At 36.8% G+C, this 22899-nt stretch overlaps 1 protein-coding gene and 1 long non-coding RNA gene across 8 annotated transcripts in view; one reads left to right on the top strand and one right to left on the bottom strand.

The window, feature by feature from the left end:
- The window catches only part of LOC126924077 (RING finger protein 44), a 36194-nt gene extending 13297 nt beyond the window's left edge, over positions 1-22897 (bottom strand). For 2 of the 7 annotated variants that reach the window (XM_050738170.1, XM_050738169.1), the window contains exon 1: positions 22530-22897. Coding sequence is in view for 2 of the 7 variants with exons in the window: in XM_050738174.1 (XP_050594131.1) it covers positions 17187-17218 (32 nt within the window). In the remaining 5 variants the exon portion in view is untranslated. Of the gene's footprint in view, positions 1-17186; positions 17609-22529 lie in introns of those variants that run through there. The other 5 variants (XM_050738173.1, XM_050738175.1, XM_050738172.1 and 2 more) reach the window with 3 other exon arrangements.
- On the top strand, positions 19507-21251 carry LOC126924103 (uncharacterized). Its single transcript, XR_007713419.1, has 2 exons — positions 19507-19934; positions 20026-21251. It is a non-coding gene; the product is annotated as an uncharacterized LOC126924103 (long non-coding RNA).
- Positions 22898-22899: the final 2 nt, after the last annotated feature.

The raw sequence follows: 22899 nt of genomic DNA, 5'->3' as shown, positions 1-22899 counted from the left end.
CGAAGAAGCTAGACAATGCATTAAACTGTAAATAAAAATGAATAATGGAACTATCTGATGGTTTTTAGCAACAACCGTCGATCTTGGTATCGAGAGAGTAGATGGGTTGCACAAGGGCGCCAGGTGAACGTGCCATATGTCACGCGGGGAGATAAGAGTATCTAATACAAGATAGCGAACAAATACGTTTAATTTTTGTCTGATCTTTTAATTCTTATTAACAACCGAAATTCATGAAATAGTTAATCCAAGAGGAAAACAAAGTAACTCTCCGCTTTAATAATAGCAAATTCAAAATTTTCCTTATGGAGCAATGAAGAATCTTTCAGAAGATAAAGTAATAAAAAAGGAAAATTTTGCAATTTATATATCCCTTACTAAACCAATATTGAATCAACTACAGTTATAAGATCATAGGATAATTGTGTATTATTTTACAAGAAAAAAGCATCTATTCCATAAATGATTACTCCACGAAATAAGTAAAAAATCATTTTCATATTTTGAATCGTCCTGTATTAACCATTCGTTTCAAAACTAAAATATTTATTTCATATTTTACATAAAATTGCACAAAAATATCATTTTATCGCTATTACGTAATTATTTATTATTTATTGCGGCAGATATCTTTCTTTTTATCTACTACACTGGCATTTATTCCTTCCTTTAAAGGGATAACGGTGCACGTGCACCGGTGAGCAGTTACTGTAAATGTACCATATGCTGGATATTTACTATGTCTTGGGTGTTGTATATCATTAACAGAGGTAAGGCAATGGGCGAAGTAACGTAACAGGTGCTATTAAACGCTACTTAACGTCTAATACGTCTCTTTGACGCAATAATAAGAACGTCTCGGTAGCTTTGTACCCGGCGATGGCAGAGGTCCATTTTCGTCAGACGAGGAGGGACGGCGCTTATGCTTCGAACAAAGGATGTAACCTTCGACGTTCCAGCACTCGGATGTTGATTCAATTTCAACAAATTTTTTATAGAGATCCTAATTCGGCCTTGCTTCGAAGAGTAATTTCCCTCCATATATCGCAGATTGTAGCTTAAAAATCTTCCGATATTTGATTTATTAAATTCGTTAGAGTCTTTAAAATTGCCATACGAATTTTTTAAATTTCAGTTTACGTTTTTAAACATTCCGATCTTTAATATATGCATGAAATTGCAGTTGAATTGCGGTTGGTTCCCTTAAAATTGGCAATCACAGTTCAAAATTTCAAACGTTAGTGTCTGGTCGCTGAAACCTCGTACACGTACGTTAGTGCTGGTGGATCTGATCGAGAGAGGCCAGAGCTCCTGGTGATGTGGCGATGTGCGCGTCTGCGAGAAACCCGTTTACCTTTAAACTCCTCTCTCGTGGTAGCGACTCTATCGAGACGCGGCCGACGCAAAAACCGTCTGAGACGAGGACGAAGGAATCGCGGCGAGAAACGCGTACACCGTTCCGGACGGCGCGGCGACGTGATCAAAAGCTGGCGTGAACGGGGTCACGATACCCGGACCATCACGATTCCATGGAATTCTAATGGATTTTACCTTTTAATCGACGGTCCGAAGATTTAAGTATTCTTAAAAATTTAGGTTTGTGGAATACACGTAAATGTCGTTCCATATTTTCCTAACACAAATTTTAGGCTTTAATTTTTTTCTTTTTTTTTTTGTGAAAGGTATAAAAGCCGAGATAAAGAAATTTAGGTACTTTGGAAAATTTTATTTCTGCGTTTAATTATCGAATCAGAAGCGTAGACAGTTTTTTAAATTTACTTTTCAAGTTTAGAAAACGTACAAATTCTAGGTGATATTTTTTCTACCACAAATTTTATCATTTGATCATCGAATTACAGAGGTTTAGGTATTTTCACGCAACATCTACGAACGTGGGTGTATATATGTACACTGTATGTAGGATACAGTAATTTTCTAATAATTTCTAAACTTCGTCGCGTTTCCTATAAGCGTTGTAATACCTATAAACGTAGGTGTATGTACATTGAAGTCGTCTAGTTTACTGTCAAAACACCTGTTCTTTTCGTGACACGTGTAAGAGCATAAAGTGAATCTTCGTCCATTTCGAAAACGGTTGGAAGTTTGAAGGTTACCTCGATATCATATCAAGCGTTAAAAGTGTTATGACCGATAACTTACAAGCACATTTTTCTTATATTTGGAAATAGGAGACTGTTGTCGTAAGGATTTTCATTTTCCATTTCTTTGAATCATCCATTTCGAAGCTTCCATATGTCTTTTCTAATTTTGTATGCAATGACGCTATGTTAAGGATTCTCGAGAGACTTGTCTATTCGAGAACCTAAACTCACAATTATCTGGGAATTATTCTCCGTTTCAAAATTCTCAACTCGGCGGCACTTTGCCACACACAACCAAAATATCCAATAAATAAAAAAAGATTCAAAAAGAAGAAGAATAAAAAGACATCAAAGACCGAAAACTCAAGCCAAACCACCTGTACTAAAAACCGCAAGTCTGCAAGAGATTCATTCTCCATTTCATAACTCTCAACTCGATGCATTTTTTTAGCAACCTGGTCGAACCACGATGAGCGGCTGATGTCGGAGCGAGCAAGCCAACCAGTTCCGGGCGAACAAAGTTGTAACTTAGGAACCAAAGCCTCCCACGATTATATTCTCGACCGAAAACTCCGAGGCTGATAATCAAGGCGGATGGAAGACGTGGCCAGTGTCGACGAGAGTATGTACAAAGGCTCGAATTTATGCCGCTCGAGAAGACGGCAGCTGCGTTTTCGATTTTTCCACCAGCTGTTAGCACGGTGTCTCACGGGCAGGGCCGTAGACCTTCCTTCGTTCGTCCACTCGACTGGCCCTTAAAAAGCCGAAACGTACAAAAGGTGGTCCCTAGGGCGGTGGCAGTACAGGTCGAGACCTTGTTCCCTCTTTTTATCATTTTCCCTCTTCTCTACATATCACCCTCTTTTCTCCTTCTATGTGCTTGGTTCCTGTTCGTTCAAATCGAGAGAAAATGCTTTTGGTACACCTTCAGAAGTCCTCGAGGAATCAGGGAACTCAACGAGAGAGAGAGAGAGAGGAGCACCAAGGAGCTTGAGCTGCTCTCTATCGATCCAGGCCGCCTCGTATCACGAAACTGGCTGGCACCCTGGAGAGAGCGACCAAGAGACGAAAGGGAGGGAAGACGAAGCGAACGAACGAGGAATAGAGAGGAAGAGGGATAGAGAAATTTCCACTTCGCTCTCCTCAAAGGATGCACGGGATGGACTCGGTGGATTTTCTGTTTTCTATCGAACTTTCTTCGCGGAGCAATTCTCTTTTCTCGTTATTGTTCCGGCTGATTGTTATTCCAATGTTTTACGCATCGTAATACATTCGATCGCGTATTTTATATATTAGCTCAGACATTCTACTCTGAGAAACAGATTGGCAGATCGAAACGTATAGAGTCATTCTTGATGATTCGTTAAATTTTGTTGTATCGTCGATTGAGCTATATTATTAACATCTTTGATCGTTTAGTTTCTGATGAATTACACCCATCGCGTGTTCTCTTGTTAAAACCGAAAAATTAAGAAAAAGATGGAGTTTATCGATATATTCTCGATCATTTTTCCTATGATAAAAACAAAACGAATGTATGGAAAACGCGTATTAATTGGACGTAGTGTAGAGATAACTTTGATCAAATACACGTGTTGTTTCAAAGAACGTATAGTTAAAGTTTCATTTCGAAAAAAGGGACATTTGATATGAAGCGATCTAATAGATACAGAAGTGTACAGTTCGTTCGATGCACGGATTTATGGCAACATGGCCGCTATTGATTGAACTGGAAACGATCAGACAACTCTCTCACTCTCACTCACTCTCTCTCTCTCTCTCTCTCTCTCTCTCTCTCTCTCTCTCTCTCTCTGTGGAGTTGATAGTGAATGGACTGGTCGAAAACGAGTTTTATTTCGATGTTGTTTTTGTATCTTGTAGGGCCAATGATTTATTATGTTATTTATTATGTTATGAGAAATTACAAGTACCGGTGGAGGAAAAGAGTATTCGGTAACCTAGTCTTGAGTAGTATAGGGTAGTAAATCGGAATTAACTCTTTCATGGTACGATCCACGATTCACGATCATACACATATATAATTGTCGAAATTTATTACACGTAAAACAACTAAAAGATAAGCGTACAGTTAATAAAGATCGAGGTACATACAACCCCTGCAACCCTTTCACGATGTAATAAAAGCAAGAAAATGACGAACGAACGATTTCAAATATAACTGTTTTTTTTTTTTTATCAATAAGATTTCTGCGATTTCTGACGCTATATATAAGAAGAAATACATATACATATATACTAGTAGTATTTTATCAATAATACATTTCAACTCTTTATATGCAGATTGGATCGTTGATGATATAAACAAAGAGAGACTGAGAGATTTTTATTTTTGGTGAAAAAGGTTTCAAACGCTTGACTCGATGAAAGTTTACGTAATATAGCAGAGACTCGATAGGTATTTTATAAACTCCACACGTATATTTTGAAAGCATAGAACAATAAAAAGAAAGGTAAGCATGGGTATAAATCGAAATGTCAAAAAAATATATTTGCCTATGGCGAATTATTAACAACGTACAATAAGATTCAATATATGTGACATTTATGACATTGTATTACATTTGTTGATTCGCTCAAGTATCCATCGCTCTTAAATCGTTCGTTTCACCATTCTTCTTTGTTTCATTTCGTTATTTTATACCTACACGTAAATGAATCAAGTAGAAAATTGCAAAGCTTCCTAACTGACTATAATACCAACGCTATAGAGAAGTAACTATAAATTATAATTCTAATTAAATAGCGTTTAAAAGTCATTCAAATCGCGTTTTGAGAAACCGAGTAATTCGGTAAAATAACACTGAAAGTGAAGTCTCTTGAATTTTCTATTTCCGTAAAAAAAAAAAAAAAAGAAAAAGAAAAAAACAATGGAGTTGGTTTCGATGCGTTCGATGAAGAAGTTCTTTCGCTTTCGAACGAAGATAAGACGAACAGATAGCAGAGGCGAACGATTGTGAAGCGGGAACGATCGACCAGCAGCCTTCGAGAAGAAACGAGGATGCGTTAAAATATTCAAGGTCCACTCTAGGTAAAGAACATTCGACTTCTGGAGGATGGTGCGTTTCCTCACGATGCAAGAGACCTAACGAGCTTCCGGGGAACGAATAACGTTCGTTTCAGTCTGAATAATTTCGACTTTCGATAGAGTTATTTCGATTCTTATTACGTAAAATATTATTATTGTGGATTGGAATCGATCAAACAATGATGCGATGTATTTTCAGTAATATTTTAAGAGCTTTGTCATTTTGTTCAAATATCGCGAATTTTACCGTAACATTATATGAAAGATATATTTTAATCTTTGAAAGCATACAAATTTTTCTAACCAAATCTAATTTTATCCAGAAATTCCTTTTTATTTTTTCTAAAATATATCTTTAATTTAATAAATTGCCGTAATAAATTGTCGAAGAGAACTCTTGTGAAAAAAAGGCATTCGACGTTCTCTGATTTAAAAAAGTAGTATATATCCTATGGGTGGGATAATCTGATTAGAATGTAATAAAAATGGAGAATAGTGATTTTTCGTGATATTAGAATTTATCTTCCTCGACGACGGAATTTATAGTTTGGTTTTCTAGTTAACGCGTAAGGTGATTAACGTGCTATTTGGGACACCCTGTATATTTACATTTGGAGCGCACCCGGCATCACGAGTGTGACTCGTTATCACCTCTGGACTGTGTTTTCCACGCGACAAGTGTAACTTGTAAGACACAGGGGGTTAATTTGATACAAGCGCATACTATGATGCAACCCCTAATAAGAGAGATGCGAAAACCAACTGTACGATGTATCGATAAATAACGAGACCATTGAAATAATCGAGCTTGGATACCAGTGAAAGCTTACCAGATTGTTTCCTCGATCGTTGTAAAAAAAAGCGAACTTTTCTTCTTAGCATTTCTAAAAATATTATATGTATGTACCATGTGCACACAATACCATATTTCACGACCATAATTCAATAGTAAATGAGATTAAAAAAATCTTATGGAGAAATCTTATACGTAGAAATAATCCTGTAGAAATCTTCAAGGAACTCTTCAAATATATCTTCAGGTTCCAAAAACAGGCCACAATTTGATCGTAATCTTATATCAGAAATATAGTTCAACTTGTACTAAACTTCGAATTTAATTATCACATGGAACATTAAGTAATTATAGTTTCATATAAGATATACCTTAGTATTAAGCTGTTAATAATTCGATTCATACTGAACCACGAAATATACTTCCATAAATTCAACCAATTTTGTTATATTAAAAGTATGCTAGTGAAATGGATACAAAAACAAAACACAGTATCCAGTACAGGTGCAAATAAAATTCTTAAAGGATTAACAAACCTTCCTCGGATGGCTCATTTCATTTTCTCACCACGCCACACCAACCTTCTAAAACAGCTTATATTCTCACTCCATACTAAGCTTCTCGAATAAACTCCCTCTTCTTAACCTTCTTCCATTTATTCCGTTAGTATCTACGCTCAAATAATCAGTGTACACATATAAAAATTGGAAAATTCCTTCCAGAACGATACTAAAAAAATAAAATAATGTTAAAAAACGATGTATGTTTGGCTGCTTTTTCATCGGAATAATTTCAACGATTCGTCTCATTTTTATAAATCTCATTATTATAAATAACGCGCTCTATACATTGGATATTTTATAGACTTTTGCGTATTGTCCACGTTCTGTATATTTTCCCACAAGCGCGTAAAGACCCACATTGCACCGACAGGATTTGATTTTTAAATTTAGGATTGTTCAGCAGATTAGAAAAAAAATTAAATTTGGCTGACACAACTGCATCGAAATTTAATCGACCACCGTTGCTCCGTATTTGGGGCATGTTCATCCTTCGCTCGAACCCTTTCCTCGTAGATCACGACGACGACCAGCGACGCCTTAATTTATGCATACGTACGTACGGTAACAGGTACCTACGCTTAGCCCTGCTGAACTGGACCTACTGGTTCGAAATAAACAAATAGAATTAAAAACAACAATCCGGAAACGGGAGCCTGTTCTGCCTCTATCGTACGGTATTATACCGTGGCCTTCGTAGTTGTGCATCCGCGTTTGTTTATGCGAGCACAACGATCAGGACCATGGATGAAAAACTGCCATACAACATCCGTACACGCCATACTGCCCCTGGTCTCTTATTGTTAGTCGGTGTTGGCAAACACAGGCAAACCGATGACTAACGAGTCCATATTCGCCTGTTTCGATTTGAGAAATTAGCCGCATGACTTGTTCGTGTGACTCGAACGACCATGGTTTTATATTTCTGACTTTTTTCGCTTTCCGTTGAATCACCGCGATTCGATTTGTAATCGCTGCGTGCTAGTCGTCAATAATATACGAAAAATTTTGTCGTAGGTTAACGCAAAGGGAATCTTGCTTCGAGCGTAGACAGACGAAAGGTATACAGAACAGGTTGAAGCACGAAATTCTTCGCGAGAAAAGCAAGTAGAAAATGCAGCAGCGAGTCTTTTCTCCTGGCAACTGCCGCTTTTGATATAATGGGGTTTGAAAGCGCGTGGCTATACGCCCTATATCATTGCACGCCAAAGCCAGTGTGCTACGCCAGTTTCGAAGTTAATTTTCTCTGCTATGGAAGATTCTACGAGAATACAAAAACCATTTTATCAAAATCTTATCAATGGCATATTAACCAAACAAATCGAGCCCTACTCATGTAAATAACAAACCTACCCACTGTACGTGTAATATTCTATACGAGGCATAATTCGTCGATATAAAAGCGGTTAACGAACCTCTATTAACCATGTCACCCATGATCCGAGCCAATTTAGCCAGTAAACTCGTAAAACGCGTGCACGCGCCCGCATATGGCGTCGAGGGCAGGCGTTTGCTGGGCTTAGGAGTATTTTATCCACCGTTTTTCGTCCCCGCGGGTTTTTCTTCGCGAAACCGACGCAAGGCAACAGCGGAGGAGTTCTCAGAGCCGAAGAGAGAGAGCCCGTATGCGTCACCGTGCCCGCATACCGCAGCGGCGAATTACAACCATCCCTCCTCGCCACTACACCTCCTCTAACGTCCCCTGTAATGATGGATATTGTGGCCAGTCCCCGAGGGAACTCGATCTCTCGACGATCCACAATCGTAGCCAGGTAAGGAGGAGAGATTAGAAGAGAGACTTGGAAAACCGCCTCTTCGCATGATGTTTGTGATAGGGGGATGAGAAAATGGCTAAGCAAAAGTACGTAGATCTGAAGTTTTCTATTTCCTACAGACACAATACAATCATAAAAATAGGCACACGTATTAACCGAAACTATCGTATCTCATATTGAAATTGAAATAAGACCTTGGCCATCGAGCTGTAACTGTAGATCAATAAAAACGTCCAAATTACTTCAAAAATCTACTTTTAATCCTCTGAAGGGATGGATTGTTGATAATTTATGTCGGTAAAATAAAAAGAAATGTATATATATACACACACACACATGTATATCTTTATTATTATTATACATGTATATAATAACGTGAAACGGTGGGATAACAGATAACAGTATTTAAGTATGTACAATGTGCTAGATGGGTTTCAGACTTTCTAGTAGTTTTGAAAAGATTCTTATTTTTGTACGTAGCTCATACGTTTGAAAGTGAAGAATTGAATGAGAGTGCTGCGTGAGCTCAGGATATAAATGCGAAAGTAATGAATTTAAGGGATAGGTATCAGATTTATTAGACGGCTGTAAAATACTAGTAAAATTGCTGCTTTTGTCTAAGGATTTTAAAATACGTTCTTTTGAAAAGATTTTAGATACAACATGATATAGCTAATAAAACATTGGAAGTGGCCTGTCTTTCCTCTATGTCTGACGGTGACGAACGACTTTAACTATCATAGCGGCGTTTTGCAAATTACAATTGGTTGTTTATTTTCTAAAAGATCGAATTACCGATAGAATTTTATAATACAGTATATTATGTTCTGTATAGTACTGTGAATTTTAAAGATATATATATATATATATATAGTTAAATTCAGTATGTACCTACATGAAAATAAACTTCAAAGAGAAAAGATTATGAACTCTGAATCGAAGAATTACATCGAACGTCTGATGTACGTAGCCTAGTAAAGTTTTGAATAATCGATTTCTCAACTCTAGACTATACTTCATCTGATAAAAAAATCAAGATTATATGCCTCGTATCGCGTATACAAGTATCACTGAATCTATCCTCGTCCGAACTTTATATTTCCAATTTCCGATTAAAAATAAGGTTTGAGAACGATCGACAAAGTTGAAAAAGAAGCTCCGGAATCCATGATTTATTTAAACAATTCCATATCGACGCATCCAGAGAAGCTTGATCGAAACACGAAACGCTAATGGCTGACTCCATCGCAACTTTTTATCGCGTTATTGACAAATACCACGGTATCTCTATCTGCCAGTGGAAGAACGATGATGCAAACGAATTTCTTGTACAAGAACTCACGCACGTATCCCAAAGAGAAATACAATACGCACGATACAACAAATAACATGAATATCGCGATTTAATTTGTTAAAGAAAAGCATCGAATGGAAATATTTGCAATCGTCCGAAGAAAATTACAACAGATTTCAATGGATCAAACTATTACGTTCGTAAGGCTATAATAATTATCAACGCAGCTAGGAATTTTTCTATGCTAAGATTAGGAAATATTACGATTGAACGAAGAAAAATAAAATTAAAACAGATGAATATAATGTACAACAGGAAAAAATGAAAAACTTTATAAAATCGTCGTAGAGAAATTTCGAGGTAAAGAAATCTCGTACACGGCAAAAGATCACGAGCAAATCGCGATGCACGTTGTTGTATACAGCTCCCTTTGCAACGAAAAGAAATCTAGAGTACTTATTTTTGAACGTGACGCATTGACAAAAGACGATCCTGCAAGATCTTCGATGACAATACTACGACGCGTAGAAATACACGAATTGCTTCATTTCCATATCGATGCGAATATGTGGCCGTGGAAGGCCGGTGTATTAACCTAGCCTTGTTGTTGCTTGAATATACATAATAAAAAGATGCCGAGATATTTCATTACGATAATTTGTTGCGATCGTCTTAAGGATTTGATAAATTTAATCTTTTTGTATTAGTTACATCGTACAATTATTATTTATGTATATATCGTTCGTAATCATTATATTATAATAAACAATGAGTTCTCTTTCTCTCTAACGAAGTATTAACAATTGTATTATTACTATAGGATTTTCATGATTCTGTTACGTATTTAGTTATATATATAGCTTCTTTGTTTCGATAGTAACATGAATAAAAAAATTTGAAATTTGCTTTCGTTCGATAGAAGGCATACATTGTGTTTCTATATTTATCACGTGAAACGGTATATTTGTAAGTTCATCAGTTTCGCGTCAGAGAGCAAAATTATTACTTATAAACCTGGCCTTAATTTTAAAACACTCGCTCATCTTCGGTAATTTTACGACGCTTCGAGTGCAAGCTTGTACTGCTTTCGCGAATAGTGGCATATCTTGTGTTAAGTCAGCCTCGTAACGTCGTTCGAATGACTCACGAAGATTTCTTTGTAAGTGTTAAAACGCTTCTACTTTAAAGTTTACATTTTTTAAGTTGCACCGCTATCCAAATAAAGCAGCGATATATATTCTAGTGACGTAAATTTTTTACAGTTGATTGCGGACGCGCAGAAAATTTGAAAATAAATGTTTGTTATACGAAATCTATCCAAGTTCAACATACAACTCGGTACGACATTTGATCGATCAACATTTTCCTTTGCAACAAAGCATTACCTTGCGAAATCGCTTTTTGTTTCCTTCAATGCCATGATATCTTTTACGTCTTTCTGCATATTCTTATCAAGAGTATGGACAGAGTTTTATCAAAGGATATTTCGAAGCTGTTTTACAAGATACTCCAACGAATTCGAATATTCTATTCGTATTCTACGTTTATACCGTTATGACATTCGTTTGTTCATTATTTAAATTCCATTTGCCTTTAATCAAACTCGATTACAATTTTTATCACGTTCTCTGCTGCGTTCTATCGGTCATTTTCTAGCCCATTGCATTTTTCTGACACCGAAAGATGTCTCAACATACGAAAGGATTGTTTTATTTGTATTCTCGAAGATTTCTTCGTTTCCTTAGATGAACACAGAAAAATAGGAATTTGCATAAACGTCGCCGTCATTAATTGTCTATAAATTAAATTTTATGTTGAAAAGTCTATAGTTTAGAGTTAGAAAAAGACTTATTAATTAATTATTTACGTTAATTTTCTCCCACATACACGTAAATCATATTTCTTCCTTAAAGATTTATTCAAATTCCAAGATATAATTTCATCGCGGTTCATCTTCATGTAATGTAAACTATCATTCGTTAATTATTCTATCAATTTTGTTTCTCAATTCTTTGTTCTTAAATCAAATTTGCACTTACCACAACTACGAAGCTCACGAATTACTTAGACTCCATCCTATTCTTCATTCTTAATCCTTTCCCCAAATTTAAATCTACAACTCTATATATAATATCCTAATTTCTTTCTTTACAATATCAGCTATTAATAATTTTGATCCTTATAATCATCTTATATCAATTACTTTAATACCTTTGTCTATTTTCTATCTTCTAGTTATAAACGTGAATCTACTACAATCCCATAATATTCTAACTTCTTTCTCTACGATGTAAAATACTAGTTACGCAAATTTTTCAATTTCACTTTTTGAATACTTTGTAATTAAATCCTATTTCCATTCGCCGGTATTCAATCAAAATGGAAGAAATCAGAAAGGAAAGAAAAGGGAAATCCTCAACAAACCGTATACGTATAGATCTGTATATAAACGACCATTTCACGGATTTATATCGACGATTTCATCAGCTTTCCACAGAAGAACACGCATTCTTCCCCGAACGTTCGATCCGCTTCGAGGATCGAAAGACGTCACGTCATCGGCAAGATTAATAATACGTCACGAACAACGACTATACACGTCACTTTCACGAAAAACAAGACCGCGAAGTACATAGAAAGACCCGTATCGCGGTCCAACGACCGCGTTCAAGGGAATTTCTCGATTTCCGCAGGGTCGCCATCGAAAATGAGGAACAACGGAGAGCTATGACTCTGACTCAAGCTTGTTCAAATTGTTGAAATTTTTTAGTTTCGAAAAATATAAAATTCGTCAGAAACACTTACAAACATGGAAGATTAAAAGATTACGAATACAAAACAGTACGGAAAGGTTGAAAGGTTCTTCTCGATTGACAAACAGCACCGGTAGAAATATAGAAAAGTTCTTAGACCTGGTCGTGTGCTGGTACTAAACTATAAGCTCAAGTAAAATATTTGAACAATATAAATTATCTGGACTATCATAAAGGCGGTCGAGAAACGGAAACCTTCGAAATAGGATTTAACAAATCCAAGATTTCTCTATAGAGGATTCCTCAGATTTTAGTGCACACAGCTTAACCATCCCCGCACCGAAATTAAATCCTCTACATCTATAGCCATCTCTTGCGTATTTTGCGTTAAAAACAAAGTTTTACACTCGAATAAGTACCAAAAAGAAAATCAATAGAAAATTCCATAATAATTTCGACAAAAATTTCTTATATTACCAATATCTGCATTAATAAACTTTTTGCTACTGTAATGTTTGATTTCTAAACCTACCAAATGCTATATTTCCATCAAATGTAGTATAGTATATTTATGTATAATATAATAAACTGTATACCTTGAAGAACCATGAAAAATCTATAGAATTCTATAATAATTATGATTAACAATTTTTATAGTTCAATATTTATGCCAACCAAATTCTTACTGTCGTAAGGGTTGATTTCCAACCTTCCTACCAATTGCCACGTTCCCATCATTCGCAATACAGTACTTATATAAAGTACAATTCCATAGAAGGGACCCTTCCAACTAAGGACATACGAAGGTACCGTTCGGTGTACGGGCGAAGTGCACTTCCTGAAAAAACCCAGGTGGACCTGCTGCCTTTCTTCAGGCACCACCTGCCTCTGGCTGGTTTCAGTCCCTCGCAACAAGTCTTGAACTCCTCACATACATCGTTTTCCTGAACATATTCTCAGGCAGATAGCAGCAAGATGGTAGGCTGGCTTAGCTGGTTGATTTCGAAACGAGAATACGTGAGCCGTAATTCCATGCGATTCGCAAAGAAAACGAAGCTTTCGGTTCCAACGACGTTTTACGGAAAGCGGCGACCGGAAACGGTGCCCGCACGGATGTAACGAAACATCGAGCTGGACGATGCATCGCGTGACGTCTTGAGAAATTCTGATGATTCATTGTGTTCCTCGGTTTTGTATAATATATATATTTTTTTTAATTATATTCAGAATATAACATTGAACAGCTTCTTTTCTTTTGTTGTATTATAGGTATCTATAATTTAATTAATAATAATAACAATAACCGCTTTGACTGTTTTTATGAAAAAGTTCAAGTATATTCTAGAAATTTGATTAAATAATTTTAGTTCTGAAAATATCTCTGAAAAAGTTCCAGCGTTTCATACAAATTTTAGTACAGAGTAGATAGAGTTTTGAACATTTTTATAAGATAATTCGTCCTGTAATTTTGTTGTTTACGATTGGTTTTACGAATGATGAATTTTAAATTGAATTTTTAAGAATTTTACAGTTTTTGGAAATAACTTGTAGTTTATTATCTAACATATAACTATATCTAATGTATAGATACAATAGAAATAGAAAAAGATGATTGCTATAGAAATGTCTAAAGTTAATTCTACACCGAATTATATTTTCCATAGAATATAGATGTATGTTCTAAATTTGAAGACTTTCCAGAGATCTTGCCTACATGCAATTTGAAGGACTGCGAACTGTTAAATGAAATTTCAAAACTTTCCCTTATTACCTCAAATACATATTCCAAATCTGTAGTACGTACCAAACTTTAAAGTTAATTATTAGTATATCTACTTTAAATCTAAATTTAAAGTTAATAAATTTTCTTTTAAATCGTTGAGAAGGAATGAAATAAAATTACGTAAAAAAGATTAACATTTTTTTATTGGGATTGTGAAATATGTATTCTGAAGATAAAAAAAATTAAGGTAAACGAGGCTTAAGTCAATTTTGCCTCGTTTCCGGAAATTAATGTTTGGAACGTGATATATTCTATGTAACACAATTTTTGTTATCTTTTAAATTATATATTATTTTACTCTTCTCTCTGATATGTATTTATATAATCAAAAAGAAGTTTCCATTGCCAATATTTTCTGTATAACAATGTTAATTTCATGTAGGAATAATACATTTCTTATGAAAAGATTGAAAACGAGTAAATTACTTAAAAATGTAACTTTAATTTATGGTAATAGATTTTAAGACAAACGTAAAATAAGATATACAATAGAGTTTCGAGTTCAAGGTGGTTGCAACGTAACCAGTGACCAAAGCAAACTGATGAGCTAAACAAAACGTTTCTACGTCGAAGCAGCGAACATAACCTTACATTTCTTGAAAAATAGGAAGGAAAGAAGAATAGTATAAAACTATTGTAACAATAATTCAATTTATTCATTATATTCCATTTCTAATTCTTTACTATGAATAAAGAAATAAATTTCTTAACTTCAAGGCAGGCGGTTAGAACACAATCATCTTCTACGCCGCCAAGAAACAAAAGATTTTGGTCAAGATATTAAAGTATACCTTTTAACGACCATAAAACGTTATTATTATTTAAATGTGACATTTAATTTTTTAAGTTACTTGTCCGCTTCCCATGGCATTTCAAATAAATAATTATAGTATCTTTTATTCGTTAAGAAATATACTTTAATATTGTGCACAAATTCGTCATTTCTGAATGGAGTAAGAAATGGCCCTTTTCTGCAATTCTCCTTCTCTCGGTTACTAGAAGGAACACGAAACGCCACAGTAAAAAGATTCTAATCTAGCGAATACGACGACATGCGAAACAGAAGAGAAAGAGCGACACGAAAAGACAATAAGTGGAAGAAAGAAAAATATTGTTTATCGTATTGGTATCACATTTCTCTCTTGGTAGATGCTGGATGGGCAGACTATCGTTCAATAAAATCTTTCTCGAAAAAAACGAAAAGAAGAAGAAATGTCCAAAGAAAGGCATAGAGAAAAATATGGGCGCAGAAAACGTATCTATGCTATCCATTAAAATTATTAACAATATTACGTATTTTAGTATTTAACATCTTTATATTATTATTTCGACAATATTACGCAACAAGATTTAATTTAATTAATACGAATTTTTTTCTAAACGTTAGATATAACGACTCCTATACGTTAAAAATTATGCTATTCGATAGCTCCAGGCTACAGCTTCGACAATATGTTTCGTGATAATTTCGTTTGCCACGCGGATCTAACTAACTAAATCGCGGTTGTTTTTCATTAGTGGAAAATATAGTTGCGATTCCTTTAGCGAAGCATTTTCAGAGATGACGAAAATACCCCGGGTTGGAATATAGTCGTAACTAACCTTTCAGCTCCATGTCAGTCGACAACGCACACGATCGGTTCGATTCAGTGCTTGGTTTATCGGCAGAAATAAGGACGATCGCCAACAACGTCAATTTCCTCGATTTTAACAGAATACGGCTTTAAATTCTGTTGTGTGTACAGTCAACCGGATATCGAACGAAATTTAAATCGTTATCTGCCATCTGACAGGAGAAGAAAATACATAACCTCAAAATAACTGCGATTATCTATGTAGCATCGTATCGTGTCAGTATAATAGGTTAAAGATCGCGTTAAAAACTGTTAAAATTGTTAAATTTCTTTGTCACATAAAAATTTTTTCATAAATAATACTGATATGTCAATTTTAAGAAAATTTCCATACGAGTTTAATTTTGATATGTGTACGATGTTTAGGATAGTATTAAATTCCTAAATCACAATTTTATCCTTTAATTGTACTAAGAGAAACGAGCTATACGTGGGTACAAGTGCGAAGGTAGCCTTAAATACAGTATATCACTTGTATCGGTGTTTCTCTGTAACGTTTTTACTGCAATACAAAGCGCGAGACCTTGACGTACGAAGACAAGACAGTCGGCAAAATAGCTTGCCAGTAGACCTTAGATATATGAAAAATACGTAAGTACTTATTTATCGTCACACGGGTATATACGTAAGTATCCACGTAGTCGTGCGAAAGATAGTAACCGCACGATTTTCCCTATTAAAGTCCCTGTTTGCTCACTCCGAACGCGTGACGAGCATGAGTCGCTAGAGAAGCATTGACGTAGCCGAGAAAGAATCGAGCGAAACGATCGGAGCAGATAACAGCGGAAAAGGAAAAGGTGGTCTGACAGCGCTTATCTATCAGATTAAAAAGCAGCGGTATACATTGTTCCGTAAATCGCTTGCAAGTCGTGTGTACAGAGAAAAGCGTTTCCGGTGTAGGTTCTACGAGATACGAAATGCCCGCCGGAGGGCGTATCGATTCGAACAAAACATTTGTGGCCAAGTATAGTAATGCTCTCGCTAACTGGTCACAGGTCAAGATCTTATCTGGTCAGTTATCAAGGCAGGTACATGCATATATATATCACTAGAAAAAGTCTAGTATCTCTCTTTCTTGTCAAACTTGAGTCAAATTACACGTACAGTCGTGCCTTGTGAACTGACTGTAGTTATCCCCACCAATCAGAACTGACTTAATGAAACGAATCGTTGATGTCACCTATATATGTAAAATAAACAAATGTGCCAAAAATTTGGTTGAAGAAATCAGTTCCAAGAAGTGGTGGAGATAGCGACGGTCAGTTAAAAAGAGAGAATTCTGGACAGCTAACGCGACGTTATTGTATACGTTTCCGAGCGTGTCCTAGTATGTCTACTATTAACTGTTCCAAGGCTTACGTTTTTTCTACTAAGGCTGTATCTGAGATATAATAGAGACGAACGTTAGTAATCGGGAGAAAAACAGTGGAAGGAAGTTTTTCCTACCGTATGGGGTAACACTCCCGCGTCGCTGTCATACTTCGATGTCACCGTTGCTGTGTTCGAGCGTTCGAAAGCAAAGACCACGATGATAGTATCAGACACACGTATACACTATGACACCGTAAAAGGCACACGATGTATGCACGCACGCGCGCACTGTCGAAACACACACGCACGTACGTAAAGCAACCACCACCGCTTGTGATACACACGAAACATACAACTTGACCCGTTCGTGGCGCGCGACAGACTGAGGCGAAACGCGGCTCGCGCTAGACTAGAAGGGGAGTTGGCCGCGTGGTGGGAAGAATTGGCAGTGATGGGGGAGACCAGCCACATGAATGTACCACACGACAAAGGGGCCCCGCACTTTCGCTTTGCGGCGATACGGTCGATACGTGCTCTCTCGACCACGTGATAAGAGTTTACTTTTTCCTTTATTTTGATTTATCTGTATTCGTGAACGGAGAAGATTACGATGTTAAATATTAGCAAAGGGATACTGATCGATTTATTATCTTAAAAGATTAACGAAACAAATGGGGTTCCAGGAGAATTAAATTGTGGAGCAATTGTATTATTCGCAGTAATTCAGTATAATCGCAGAAGATAGCATGTAGACAATATGTTTTGAGTAATTATTTGTACGATATGTCCATAAAGAAATATAAGGTTGCTTACGCGCGATTAAAATCAATCGAGAATCAATGAAGGTACGAATCAGACTGGCTATTGCGTCTAGCAAACGTGTAACTTTTCCCATTCGATGGAAAAGAGCGCAAACATGCTTTGAATTGCGAATTTCATACCACGTAACCAATGCACACTCGTATACATAATGATACTATCGATCGACATTAAATGTAAAACTGTACAGCAATTGTATTAGTAGGTAAGTAGATTGAGTCCCTACGTATAATTTACGCATTGTTCACTGTAATCGTGAATCATATCGATACATCATACATCAATTGATTTGTTAAGAAAGAATAGAAATAAAAAAGGGAAAATTACTCATCCACGTATAGCGAATGGATTCACGTATGTACATCCCTGGGTCCTACAGGGTTTAATATCGTGAAGGGTAGTCGAGAGGAAGGAAGATAGGGACGACCCTAAAGCGAGGGAGTACTGATGCTAAAGCCGCGAGCATGAAGGGACCTTCAAATAAAAAAAAGATAGGACCTACTAAGCAAGCGAGCGAACAAGAGAAAGAGAAAGAAAAGGAAAGAGAATCCGGTCCCCCTTCTTTCGAGACCAGGGAAAGGCCGCACCCACGCAGTTCTTGAAGATCATGTTGGGTCCCCGCTGGCACAGCCCTGAGCGTGTAAGTAAACACGCCAAAGTTCTAGTACTTGAACATGGAGCGAACATTTTCCACAAGGTTGGATATCCCTCGTGAAACACGAATGCTGGTCACTCATGTAAATTCATAGAAAGCCTTTCAATTTGACCATTATGGGAAACGAAATAATACACGCAATAAGAACAGAATATATATTGGAAATTGTAAAGAAAAAAGTTTCGAAATTGTAAATTGATAGGTTAAGTCGAGATAGGTTATTTTCATGTAAGAAGCGCGAAAAACGTAGAACGAATAAATTGTTACTCCAATCTTATAACACTTGCATAATATCGACGAAGTTGCGCTACGTTTTTACTGTGCAACATCTTCACCTTGCCTTTAAGGCAAATTCACATTTGCCTGTGTCATAACAGTTATATTATAACAATACTTGAACGTAAGATAATCAGAATGCACATGCTTGGCTAGCGAGTTGGTCGCTTAGGTTAAGCCAAAGTCAAACACGTGGCAACGCCGCGCTACAGCTGTCATACACGTCACGCATCGAGTCAAAGCTCAACTTATTCTACATAAGTGTTTTATAAGAGTTGGTCGAGGAGAGATCTGTCCCTCCCGTTACGCGATACGAAACGAAAACGACTATGACTGGGAAGAAGTTGCACGCTCTCTGTCCGACTTTTTGATCGGTAGGAAAAATCATTTCTCCGTTAAAGGACAGCATTGTGCGGTCAGAGTACATACTACTGGCTCTGTGTTTGGGGCTACCCAGCGTTACCTCGTAACATTCTCATGCCATCAACTTCCCTCTCCCGAAATCCCAGACGGGAAAGTGAGTTTCGGAACATGATTGTTAATTTTACGTAACGTACGACTCGGTTGCTCACTAGGAACAAGTTTCCCCTCCTGCTTTTACCCAGATCTCTGTTCGATATCCAACTTGAATTTTCTCGACTGTAATTTCTCGATGAATAAAAAGGCGAGGTTATGTGCTGCTTTTGAATTTCCCGCTGCAATTCTCACGCTCTCCGTGAGCATAATCTTCGTTCTTTCTCTCTTTCTCTCTCTCTTTGTTGTTGAAACAAGTTGCGGTACAGACTGCGACGGTGTTTTCGAAAAACAAACCAACGTTATCTCGGCGCAACGATGTTAACTTTTCAACGAAGGGACCAAACAGACCAGGAGCCAGTGAAGAAATAAAGAGGGAGTGACAACGAAAGAGAGGATGGAGGGATAGGGTTAGTCTGTATCAACTGTGCACCCTTATCAATTGGAAAATTGGTGTGTGCAGTGGGAGCGGAAGAGGAGGGGATTCGACAACGTTCAACTCGATTTGGTGGGGGAAGAACGATTAGGTTTACGCGCCTGCTAGGGGCGTACATATCAAAGGGTCGACGTAGGGGCTACTGTACACAGGGAATATTAGTTCAGATACAATTTTCGTTCTGGTACTTTCATTAATTTCGTCTTTCGAAGAATCCTTTAAAGTCAGAAATTATTTTAACGACCTGCATTGTCTATGCACCCTCGCCGAATTAGGAATTTCGTAGCGGCCAAACCTGGTGGCGAAAGGGAAGGAGTGTTCGGTACAAAAAGCAGGGGCGTATCCAAGGAATAGGATGAGAGGATCTTTGTGTGCATGTTGTGAGAGAAACCGAAAGAACCAGCAAGTGAATCAGCGAGAAAGAATACGGAGAGGGACGAACGCCAGTAAGGAACGGAAGAAGAGCGACTCAGACGTCTAGGGCGCATGCGTCACTCATCGTGGGCGTCGGGAATGTGTTGACACGAGAACTCGAGAGAACGCCGTAGCCCTAATGCCACGACGCGACGGCCCGTGTTATCGTCGATACGGTTCCCATACTGCGGGTCCGCCCCGTCCTCGCGAAATCTGGGTCTTTCATCCTGACGAAATCGGGTCTCTGTCCGTGTCAACTCTCTACGGGGATTGATGATTCAAAAATTACTGTGCAAATGATAAACAGAACAAATAGAAATGAGCTAGACATGAATTGGAGACGTTTTCTAATCTTCACCTGTGAATTGTTATATACATATATCATTCGAACGTACATATATATCTTATTCGAGTTAATATCTGTCTTGACATATTCAATTATTCACTTGTAATTTCTTGTGGAACATTATTGAAGAAGTATTCACTGTGGAATTCTTATAAATTTTCATTGAAGCTTTTTTTCTCTCGCTTTTAGAAACCTATTTTTCAGGAAACTTTTATCCGATGTTTAAAAGCTTGTATAAGTAGAGAGTTAGCCGCGGAGTTACAGGGAACGATGTTTTCCACGCAGTAAATTTATATTGGACTATAATCAAATAAGCTGGCCGCAGAAGATATCCATATGTCTAAATTATCATCGGTTTCACGATGCTTTAAATATACCGCGCGACAATGTTCGATAGGATATGACGTATAAAATAATTTTTAGGTTAACATCCGATTATTTATTTTAGTACCCTAGCTTCGTTTATTATAGAAAAAATATATTATTTAACATTGAAATTAATAAAATTGTAATTGCATGTAATATATTTCAGTCACCAACGTACCAAGTTTTATGTATGAGTAGAATCTGTTAGAAGAAATGTTGCACAATCCTATGCATTTATGAGCAGACCTTACGGAACAGTAAGAAAACCATGATTGTTGCTTCTAACTTTTGGCCATCTGAGTAAACGAAGAAAACGCACTTTAATTTTTACATATATCTATATGTTATCATGAAAATTAAAAAGTTTTAAATATATTCGTTTCTCGGTAAGATTCGTTTAATGTAACGAGAAAACTGCAATTTGATTTCGCATTTTTGTTAAAAACACATGAATGAAGAAAGCGTTATTATTATGATGTTAATATTGTTATATTGTATCATTATACGTGCGTATATTGGTCGAAGCTACGAAGTTTCACTATCAACTATGTATGGAAAACTAGTGTTGCTTCATATGTACATATAAACTAAGCGAATAATCAATTGCATATCACATGCGTTTAAATTCAAAAGACAGGCAGTTTCCTATGAGAAATCGATGATAATCATAATTTTTGTAACTACATAGGGATGCAATAATAAGAAAAGATTTCGTTTCTATACGTTCTCCAGTTTTGACGATGCGCCTGTCGCTTTCTGATCTGTACTTATTAACAATAAAGGTACGTATATGGGGTACAATGTATCATGGCTATGTTACGCAAATATAACGAAACAGCGAAGCTCAGTTTAAGAAATTTAAGAAGAAAGCTTTTGCTACGTACACGTACTTTCACGTATAAATGATATACGCACATATACAAACAAACTTGCGTCCCATGTGTACAGATACACGTTCGGTATGATCATATATGTAGCATGTTAATATATACACATATTTGAATATGAACGGGATAAAGGAAAAAGAAGGTGGATTAAACATGGAGGGTCGTAATGGCAGAAAAATTGAAAAAATCTATATCATAGGTGCATATCAGTGCAAACAAACGTAATATATATATCTATACATAGTTTCATATGTATAATTATATGTATATATTTATATATATATATATTAATATATTATACATATATTAATTATCTTTCCATGTGCATGTAAGGAACACGTTTCCACGCTTTGTGTGCATCCTCTGTTTACGAAGGGCACTTATTGAAAATTGAAGGTGGTATACCATAATGAAAGCCAAATACGAAACCGAGCGAACAAAGAACGCTGGGCAAATGCATATATCGAATGGTGGGAGACGTAGAAAGGATAACGCGAAAGGAAATCTAAAGGGGGAGGATTATTACGGTGGACTGCTATAGAAAAATTTTTCGGATAGGGAAAGTTAAGAAAAATTATATATATGTATGTGTATTCAGTCATCGGAGAAACGCATTTGGGAAATCTACGAAAAAGCAATGGGAAATGTCTGGGAACAGCACACCGTCCGGGGGTGAAATAAAGACAGGGGTCGAGCGAGCGAGAGAAATAGAGAGAGAGAGAGAGAGAGACAGCGCGCATCCAAATTTCGGAGGGAAAACTCCTACCTTTTACTGGGATAATCTGGGATTTTCAGAGCGATGTCATAGCAGAGTACGTTGGTTACGCTAGGCGAAACCGACGGTCGGCGATGGCCGTGCAGCTCACCACTGAGAACACTGAGGTCGCTCCATGTCTCTCACTCGACCCAAGCCACGACCCCGCCCATTATGGGCCTACTGATATTCTCGAGGTCGTATGTTAAACCATAAACCACCAAGTACGTTCATATGTTTAATTAATCTCGCCCGTAAACCACCAAAAATATTGTATGATATTCCGCGTAGCAATATCTACGTCGTAAGATTATCAGCGTTCTTGGCCACTGACGTCAAGTCAAACGCTTTCACGAACTTCGCTTATTTCGCCGTAGGTTAA

This window comes from Bombus affinis, chromosome 14 (genome assembly GCF_024516045.1).
Source record: "Bombus affinis isolate iyBomAffi1 chromosome 14, iyBomAffi1.2, whole genome shotgun sequence".
Lineage (NCBI taxonomy): Eukaryota > Metazoa > Arthropoda > Insecta > Hymenoptera > Apidae > Bombus > Bombus affinis.
Note: the sequence above shows the minus strand (reverse complement) of the source record. Positions and strands in the feature narration are given on the sequence as shown.